The sequence below is a fragment of the Fragaria vesca genome, linkage group LG7 (genome assembly GCF_000184155.1).
Source record: "Fragaria vesca subsp. vesca linkage group LG7, FraVesHawaii_1.0, whole genome shotgun sequence".
Taxonomy (NCBI): Eukaryota; Viridiplantae; Streptophyta; class Magnoliopsida; order Rosales; family Rosaceae; genus Fragaria; species Fragaria vesca.
The window spans coordinates 10,001,795-10,011,909 of record NC_020497.1 but is presented as its reverse complement, the minus strand read 5'-3'; the positions used below and the strand labels follow the sequence as shown (position 1 = coordinate 10,011,909).

Sequence of the window (10,115 nt, the reverse complement as noted above, 5' to 3'; positions counted from 1 at the left end):
GTCTTTACATAATATATCACAACTGAGTGTGTGGTCTAGTGGTAGTTGATTTCACGTTGAGAGAGGCAAGGTTCGGTCCTTACAAGACGCAAATGGTATGACTTTTTAGAATTAAACACCAAGAACTCTATCTCGGTTGGCTTGGTAATTATCAAGCCCACACAACACGCCTAACTCTCCCAAGTCGGGCAATTAATTTTTGTATGGTACTACAAGTACCGACTTGCTGGTTACTACCGTCGTCAGCGCCAACACCTTTAGTTCGGTCGGTTTCTGGCCGGTTCTAGTAGGTTCGGTAATATAATCCCCCCTTAGTGAGTTTAACTCGATCTTGTGGTGAATTATTGACGTGCTCGTTACCGGGCGCTCAATTTAAAAACCTTTTTTGTGTCAATTATAGCATAGAATAAGAAGGGGTCGATACAAGCCGGGGACTTAAACGGCACTCCTGCAGTCACGGTTACACTAAATAGTCAGCAATTATAAGTATTTATAAGTATTCATTTACAAATATACATATGGTACAAGGTAAACAGGGGGGTTTTGAGAGTTTGTTCTACGTTCCTAAAAACAGAAAATAAGATATGTACAAGTGATCGATTCATTCCACACATCCATCAGAGAGAAACTCATATTCTGACCACACATCAAAGTTCACGTTTCAACCTTAGCAATCTGATAACATGCCAATTCAGAGAACTAGAAATAGTCTTAAAACACAAGCCTACGAGGTCATACATTTTATGGTTCTACTTACTTATCCCTAGCACAGAACGTCTAGAACTAGGACATCTCATGCAAGGTTGCTATCAATACTATGAGTATATGTCTACACTTAACATAAGTCCTTAAAATCTATAGAACAAGTTTGAACACAATTATATCATGAACGTCACAACAGGGAATTGCATAGTATACGTATTCAGCTATATCTATGACACAGCTTCCACCACTAGAGATCTACACTTACCTACGAGGCTTAGCATAAATCATGGCATTAGTTAGCATGCATTCTAACATATGGTATATCAAACAACAACGCATACTTTCTAACCTATGAGTTGACAAGATCATATTGCTAAAAATATCATGAAGGAAACTTCAACATGCTTTACTAGAATTCTGAATTTACTAACAACATAACAATCGAAACAACATCTAAATCCAATATTTGAAAACTGAAAACATGATTTTGCAAACTGTAAAAAAAAACTAAACAAAGCAGAGGTATGGTTACACTTTTATCAGTCTTCAAGAAGCTTGTAGACGTCTAGAAAGTGCTCCAGCTTCAAAGCTTCAAGGCTCCAAAGTCGTTGCTCTTGTGGAACGTCCAACAAGGCTTTGGCAAGGGAGGAAGAAACTTGATAAAGGAGAGGGAGAGGCTGCTCAATAGAGCTAAGTGTTTCCCTGACTTTTGAGTGAATGAATGATGATTTGAGAAGTGCACAAGGCTGTCTTTATATAGAGAATATCTTAGTGAAACTTCTCTTCCAAAATGATGTGGGACTAGGTGCACTTCCTTTTTAGAGTTTGAATCCAAATTTACTTCTTCTTTCAAAATGATGTGGGACTAGGTGCACATGTTTGACTTTTCTCCTTCCTTTTTAGACTTGGACCTTCATTTGGGCTTTCTGCATTTTTCTCTTCCATCCTTGTACTACTTAGGCCTTTTTTTTCTCAATTAAGCTCTTTGTCCTTCTACAATCACAAAATATGTCAGAAATGGTATTATTAAGGAAATAACATGGCCAAATAAGGAAACACATTAAAAACATATCACTTTGTGCACATATCAAATTCCCCCACACTTCCCCCATAGCAAAACCATAACAACATGACTTGATAACGATTACAACAATACAAACGTCACATACAATCAGGTGACAAACAAATTCTAATGCCCTTAACTGTTGTCCCAGAATCTCTAATTTCATGGCATCAAAATTAGCACACAATCAAGAATTATTCCATGAAGTTTCAGAAGCTAATTGCCATCCATAGATCACATATTTACATGTAGGACACAAAAGAATAATGGTGATGGTTAAGCTCAACATGTTTCAGACAAATATGATTCAATCTCACAGGATATGCACTCATTTTTCACATAGATTTTCTGGCTCAGTTCACTCAAAATTATGCAAGAGAACGGATTTTGAGGCATTAAAAAAGCTTGCATTTATAAGAACAAAAACACATGTTAAATAGAAATAAAACCTCATAAAAGATTCAATTACTCACACAAATGAACCATACCATAAACTCAACTCTTGGAACAAACTTCACCGATCAAGTTTTACTCATCTTTCATATCAAAAGGAACTTTAAAAGGTGTTCATAGGGCTGGGCTAGGGGTATGATTTGAAGAGTAAGGAATTTCAAAATTCCTAAGGACCTAGCAGCAAAGCATTATCAAACACGCCTTATGTCGCCAAAACATTGGCCATATATCATCTTGGGCCCTTCGCCATTCACACCACCTTACAACATCATGAAACAAAACAAAGGCCAAATAATTTCGTTTTTGGGCCTTCCATTTACAACAAAAACTCCCATTTCACAACATAAAGACAATGTCCAAATTCCTTTTTATTTTTTCTGCCGGAATTTTCTTTTTCCCTTCTTTTTACTGTTCACGGCATTTTCTTTTTTCACAAAAACAAGTCATTTCCCCCACACTTGTTTCGCATCATCACTTCATACAAGACACCACAATTGCTCTACTAGGTCCAAAGGACAAGGGTAAAGATATCACTGTATTAAGCTCAAGGTGAAAATTGCATAGATGATAAAAGAAAATGCTCAATGTAGGCTCAAAGGGGGTTCAACTAAAGAGGTGTGCAGCGCACACAAATAGGGACACAAGCTTGTTTGGCAATGGTGTTCATTCTAAAAAGTTCCATTTATCCTTTCCAAAATCAGAGTGTTTTATGATAAAACTTTTGAAAGTCCACAAGAGTGAGTTCTAGCCATCTAGAATTCATTAAAAGCTATGGTGAGCAATCAATCAAATTGAAAGAATAATGAGGTTTTCGAACAATTATAGCCAAGAAAACGAATCAGAATATTTCAATAAGCACTCAGCAAGAATGGCACATATAAAGGCTCAAAAGCTCACATTTAAGGTCATATGAATCAAAACTTGTCTTAACATGCTCATTTCTGTACCAAGGTTTCAAATCATATCCACTACATTTCACATGATTTCCATTCATTTCAATTAACCACAGAATATCAGTTGGAAATCATCTCAATCTTGTGATCATTCTTTATCCATAATTTAGAGAATTACACTCATCATTGATAGTTAAGGGCTCCTATGACTCAAACGCAACAAAAACAGTTTTTGAATTTTTTTTCAAATTTTTCAATTTTTCTGTGTTTTTCAATAAAAGATTCAACAAACATGTAAATCCCTCCCCCACACTCAAACTCTACATTGTCCTCAATGTTCCCAAAATAATGTGTAGAATCAAAGCATGGAATAGGAACATACAACAAACAAAAACAAATAAATAAATATAATGAAAAGTAAAAGAGAAGAATGGATGGAAAACAAATTTGCGTTGATGGCTCCTCCATATCTTCGGTTGAATTAGGTTGCTTCCCAAGCAGCGCTTAATGTTTATAGTCTTTCAACCTAGACTTGTACCACCATTTTAGCTCTATGTGAATGGTGTATCTTGGAGGGGTACTTCCTCAACATTGTATTCCTTGAAAGCCTCATAGTATGGCTTCAATCTATGGCCATTCACCTTGAATTCTTCCCCAGTCTTTTCACTCTTAATCTGCACAGCACTATATGGAAAAACATAAGTAACTATGAAGGGACCAATCCATCTAGAACGTAACTTACCGGGAAAAAGTTTAAGTTTAGAATGAAACAATAAAACTCTCTGGCCAACAACAAAAGATTTTCCACGGATCATTTTATCATGGTAGTTTTTAGTCCTCTCTTTGTAGATCTATGCATTGTCGTAGGCATCATTTTTTATCTCCTCAAGTTCATTCAATTGGAGCTTCATGTGTAGGCCGACATCATCAAGGTTCATGTTGAAATTCTTTACCGCCCACCATGCTCTATGTTCAAGCTCTACTGGAAGGTGACATGCTTTCCCATAAACCAGCCGAAATGGAGATGTTCCAATGGGGGTCTTGTAAGCTGTGCGATACCCCCATAATGCATCATTTAGCTTTTGGCTCCAATCCTTCCGTGTTGGGCCCACTGTCTTCTCCAAAATTCTCTTAATCTCACGGTTAGAGATCTCTGCTTATCCAATTGTCTGAGGATGGTAAGGTGTGGAAACTTTGTGTGTCATATTGTACTTTTTCAGTAGAGCCTCAATTGATTTGTTGCAAAAATGTGATCCTCTGTCGCTGATGATAACTCGTGGCATTCCAAACCTGCAACAACTTTGGAATCATTAGTTTCAACACACCTTTTTTAAATGAGTTCTAAATTTCCCAAACATGAATCAAAGTCCTTACCAAAGACACTAAAGTCATCCATAAAGACCTCAATTATATTTTCAATATAATCAGAGAAAATAGACATCATGCATCTTTGAAATGTACCTGGTGCATTGCACAAACCGAAGGGCATACGCTTGTAAGCAAAAGTGCCAAAGGGACATGTTGTAATACCCTAGATTTTCATATCAATTTTTCTTGTATTATTCCCATAATTAATGAAGGATTATTTATGAAAATTTTTTAGTTTATGCGAAGTTGAAGTTTCGGGAGTTTAATTTAAGGTGCTATGACTTTTAAGAGGCCAAAAGTTGACTTTATTTTCCGTAAGTTATCTTTGAAAACTTCCTTCATGAAAGTTGTAGAGTTTGTCGATACGAGTTCGTAGGCATGTGGCACGCCTGAAACGGATGTCGTATGAAGAAGTTATGTTCAGAGGAAGTTTGTTTCTGGGTTTGGAAAGAGTATAAGTAGAAAATTGTGTGTGGGATATTTTTTGGAAACCCTAAAAAAAGTCAGCCTCTCTTTTTCTCTCTTCCCTCTCTTCTCTCTCTTCTCCCTCTTCCTCTCCCGAGCTTCCCCGAGAACCCAACTCCCGCCGGAGCTAGCACCACCGTCCGGCCACCGATTGGACCGCCGCCAGTCCCATTCGACTCCCACAAGTGCTCTCTTCAAGGCTGGGCAGGTGCTGCTCGGTGTGGCACGTCGGAATCGGAGCTGTGTTGCCGGAAAAAGGGCTCCTGCGTCTCTGGTCGGACTCGCCGTTTCCAGCAGCGACGAAGGGCATCCTTAGGTGAGTCTTGATCCCCTCCTCCTTCTAGTTGTGGCTAGGCATAGATTGAAGTGAGTTTTTGAGGTTTTGAGGCTGGTTTTGCAGGTTTGAGGTGTGATTCCGGGTTAGGGTTTCGGGGCAGTTTCCGGCCGGTTCCGGGCAAAATTGGTTCAAGCCTCAGGTATGAAAGTTGTTCCCCTTGCTTCAAGCTTCAACTTTGCTGTTGAGAGTTTTCTCTAATTCGAAAGTTTATGGTGGCGCGTGGCAGCGCGTCCGGTAGGGTTTATGGCTTAGTTTGTTGTGTTTTAGCTAGCTCTTGTTGTGGTGAGCTTGTTGAGATGTAGAATTCCTAGGTTGTGAACAATGTTTGTAAGTTAGGACTTTAAGTTCGTTAATAGGCTTGGTTGAGGTTTGAGTTAGGATTCGAGGATTAGAGGCAGCCATTTTGGGTTTCTAAGTTCGACGACTTTAGAAAGTTGTTCTCTCTTGAACTAAGGGTTAGTTAAGGGTATTGTGTTAACCTATAGTATTTTAGTTACTAAGGTTTTAATTGTGTGATTTTAGGTGATTTGTGAAGTTGTGTTTCGCTTGCTATATTCGGTTGTGGAAATTGCAGCGGGATATTTAGGTGAGTAAATCTCACCAAGGTTCACTTTTGAACCTAATGTTATTATGGTCATATGATGATAATGATGATGATGTTAGATTTAATAATATGTTTTTAATTGTTTTTAAAAATATATGAGCTTGATCGTCAACGGCTCATAGATAAGATAAATCAAGTTTTCTTTAAATGCTATTTTGAGATTTATGTGATCATAATTTTATTGATTATTAATAGATTATTCTTGTGGAATATCTATATTGTGTTGTTGAGAATAATGATGTGATATTGTGTTGTTGAGAATAATGATGTGATATGGTGTTGTTGAGAATAATGTTGTGATATTATGATTGTTGGATAAATAGCCAAACCGGGTTCCAAGCCTTTAATTGGGTGATTGGTTGCGGTTAAGATGCTATTTATCATTTTTGTGTTTGATATTAGACAGTCAAACCGGGTTCCAAGCCTTTGGCCGGGTGATTGGTTGCACTTAGGAATAGAGCTCTAGTCCGTCTGTCAGTGTAGGTCATGGGAGATACCATAGGGTATCTGGGACTCATGGGTACACATTTTGTTGTTGTAGGTCATGAGGGGTATTTATTAATACCTAGGACTCATGGGTACATGTTAATTGAAAAAGTGTTGGATTTGTGGTTTTTAATTATTGATATAATTGTTCTTGTGTTATAATTGGTAATTTGAAAATTACTCATACGGGCTTTTTAGCTTACCGGGTTTGTTGTTTACAACCCAGTGCACCAATTCTTGGTGTAGGGGTTAGACCTGCAGGTGAAGACCAGCAGGGTTGAGGCAGAGGCTTAGTGGCAGGGTTTTTTTTGTTGGGTTTTGTTGTATATTGTATTTTTTTATATTTGGGGTAGACAACATTAAACTCATGTGAGCGTTTTCATTTTCTTGACTTTCAAGTTTATGTAAATAAGGAAATGTAATATTTAACTCAGCGTTGAGTTGTGTAACATTTACATTTTCCACATTGAGTTTAGTTTTCTTGAAATTTGTTTGAAACAAATTTTGGGATTATAATATTTTAAGATATATCATGCCAAAATTTTTGAAAATTATCCTTCGAAAATTGGGGTGTGACACATGTGAATGTAATCTTTTCTTGATCTTCTTGGGCTATGCAAATCTGGTTATATCCATCCAAGAAGCAATAAAACTCATGACCAGCTAACCGCTCAAGCATTTGATCAATGAATGGTAGGGGAAAATGGTCTTTCCTTGTGGTGGCGTTGAGCTTTCTATAGTCAATGCAGACTCTATGTCCAGTCACAACTCGTTGGGGCACTAGCTCATTCTCAGCATTCTTTACAACAGTCACTTCAAATTTGTTTGGCACAACTTGAACTAGAGAGACCCACTTACTATCCGATATGGGGTAGATCACTCCACAATCCAGCAATTTGATGACTTCGTCTTGAACCACTTTCATCATTGGTTGGTATAGACGTCTTTGGGCCTCTCTAGTGGGTTTTGCTCCATCTTCCAGCAGAATTGGATGGACACATGTGGTTAGGCTTATTCCCTTGATGTCTGCTAAAGTCCATCCGATAGCAGTCTTATATTTCTTCAATACTTCCACCAATCTCTTTTCTTGTTCGTTGTCTAGTTTGGAGGACACAATTGCTGGAAAAGTCTCACTTTCTCCCAAGTATACATACTTTAAGTGATTAGGTAATGCTTTCAACTCTAACTTGGGTGCCTGTTCCACAGATGGTAACAGTTTGTTAGTGGAAATGGGAAGTGACAATGTAAGATCAGACCTAATTCGTAGGCCTTTGAGAGCGGCGACGGTTTCAAGCACAACATTGTCCCATATTTCCTCTAATTCTGCATTCGACACATTGGTACCATCGGCATTGTATCCCACTCCTTGAGAAATGGTGTATTCCAATTTATCGTCGATCTTTGAATTTAGGAAATTCTGCGCAAGAGAGTCAACGATATCAATAGAATAGCATGGTTTAAGCTCAGATAAGGGATACCTCATGGCTTCAAAGATGTTAAAGCCAATAACTTCTCCATCAAACTCCATTGTCAATGCACCAGCATGCACATCAATCTTTGTTCTTGCAGTTCTCATAAAAGGACGCCCTAAAAGTATAGGAGTTGAATTTGAGGGTGAGTCTTCCATATCAATGATGTAAAAATCTGTAGGAAAAATCAAGTGATTAACTCGCACAAGAACGTCCTCTACATATCCCTTAGGATACTTGTTAGACCTATCTGCCAATTTAATTATGACATTGTCTTTCTTAAGTTCACCTAAGTCCATAGATGCATATAAGTTATATGGCATAATATTAATGGAAGCACCTAGATCAAGTATGACACTGTCAAAAGTAGTATCACCAATTACACAAGAGATAGAAAAACTCCCTGGATCCTTTAGCTTGGGAGGTAATTTTCGTTGGAGAACTACAGAAACAGTCTCACTCATTTTCACAACTTCTTTCTCACGTGTCTGCCTCCTTGTGGTGCATAACTCCTTCAAAAATTTTGCATATTTGGGAACTTGAGTAATGCAGTCAATCAAGGGGATGTTCACTTGAACTTTCTTAAAAACTTCCAAGATGGCTTGATCAGATTCTTCTTTCTTCGACTTTTGAAACCTGCTTGGAAATGGCACACGCGCATAGGGAGTGTTAGTAATAACTGAACTTTGAAAGTTAAAATCATTACCTTTTTGCAGTTCAGTTGGTTAGGGCAGTTTTGCTTCAACTTTGGAAATGGCAGGATCTGCCTCCAAATCATTCTTGGAAATTCCAACTTCATCCTCCTCTTCTTGGGCAACTTGGGCCTTCTTTTGGACTTTCTTTGGGACCTCATTGAACACACGTCCACTCCTTATTGCCACTATTTTTGCGGACTCAAAATTTGACTTTGGATTTGGAACGGTGCTTGGTGGAAGCTTTCCACTTTCAGAAAATTTTCCCATGAAATCCATTATTTTCCCCACTTGGTTCTTAAGCTCAGCTATATCCTTCATATTATTCGTTTGACCCTGCACAAGAGCTTGAGTAGAATTTGTTAAATTTTGGGCTACAAACATCTTATCATATGAAGGAGTAGCATTATTAGAATTAGAAGTAGAAGCAAAGTTTTGAGGAACCTGGGGCTTTTGAAAAAAGCCTTGTGGACGTGGAAATGGGCCTCTATAATATTGGGGTGGGTTCTGGACATTATCCGTATTGCTCCATCAGAAATTTGGATGATCCCTTACTCTAGGATTGTAGGTGTTGGAAAAAGGATTGTCCATTTGCTGTCCAATAGCATTGAGAGTCTCCCATCCACCATTTTTCGTCGAGAAATCGTGGAATCTCAGCAAAGTAATCCATGTATAGATTATATCCAGCTACTTGGTTCAGCCTCGTCGTCGTCTTCATTGTCATTCAACTCCGTCAAGAGATGTTGCGAAATAATAAATCTTGCTCTTGATCAAAGGAAGCCATGACCCGATAATAATAATTATCGGTTCCGTTTAAACAAAGAGATGATGATATTTGAGAATTATTCATGGCAGAATGGATACAAGACTGAGATTGAAGAAGAAGAAGAATGTAAAATGATGTGATTCACATGGTTATAGTAGCTTTTATAGACATTTAAAAATAACCATTAAGAAAAATGACCATAAGAAAAAATAACCGTTGTTAAAGATAGAAACAGTAAGGAAAATAGTCGTTGCTTTTGCAACATTTGAAGTACGGCTTATTTGCATACCTTACGGTGGCAATCCTCTTTAAATGGTTCAACATTCCTTGGAATATTCCATTCACATAAGCCATAATTAGCTTTATGGCTTACTGATTATAACATTCGGTGGCAGTTGCTCTTATAGAGCATATGCAGCGGGTTCCCAAAATCATGTCAAAACGCATTATTCTTGCTATTTTGATGGCAAGAATCAATGCAACAAGAAGGAAAGGGATGCAAAAGAAATGAGGGGTCCCACCACCCACCATAAAAAAATCACCTTCACTATCAAAATTTGCTTGACTCTGTGATGGGCAGCAACTGGTGGGACCCGCTAGCTGCCTTTTTTTAAAAAAAAAATTGGCGGGTGTAACATTTAAAAAAAAGTAAAAAACAAAGGGCCGACAGCTGCAGAGCCGTTGGCCATTCATGGGTTGCCACATGGCGCCCAGTCCGCTCTACCAACTCTATCAGCCAAACGGTCGTTTTTGTTTAAAATTACCCTGCCCCATATTTTTTCTTATAAATACCCCATTCTTTTCTTTACAATTT

The 10,115-nt window shown here is 38.0% G+C and overlaps 1 protein-coding gene across 1 annotated transcript; it reads right to left on the bottom strand.

Annotated features, from left to right (window-relative positions):
• Nucleotides 1–3,665: 3,665 nt before the first annotated feature.
• LOC101292944 lies at nucleotides 3,666–9,655 on the bottom strand. The gene is made up of 5 exons (XM_004308525.1): nucleotides 9,591–9,655; nucleotides 9,091–9,187; nucleotides 8,576–8,871; nucleotides 7,043–8,479; nucleotides 3,666–3,798 (listed from the first exon to the last, which is right to left on the bottom strand). Exons 1-5 carry the CDS (start codon nucleotides 9,653–9,655, stop codon nucleotides 3,666–3,668), a joined length of 2,028 nt encoding a protein of 675 aa, XP_004308573.1.
• Between the last annotated feature and the right edge of the window lie 460 nt (nucleotides 9,656–10,115).

What these genes read in the sequence shown, in the direction of transcription:
- LOC101292944 (XM_004308525.1), bottom strand. Translation starts at nt 9,655, where the DNA reads ATGGCTTATGTGAATGGAATATTCCAAGGAATGTTGAACCATTTAAAG. An exon ending in AAGAGGATTGCCACCGTAAG is followed by an intron (nt 9,188 to 9,590) that starts GTATGCAAATAA and finishes TACTTTGCTGAG; the next exon opens with ATTCCACGATTTCTCGACGA. An exon ending in TCCAAAGTTGAAGCAAAACT is followed by an intron (nt 8,480 to 8,575) that starts GCCCTAACCAAC and finishes ATTTCCAAGCAG; the next exon opens with GTTTCAAAAGTCGAAGAAAG.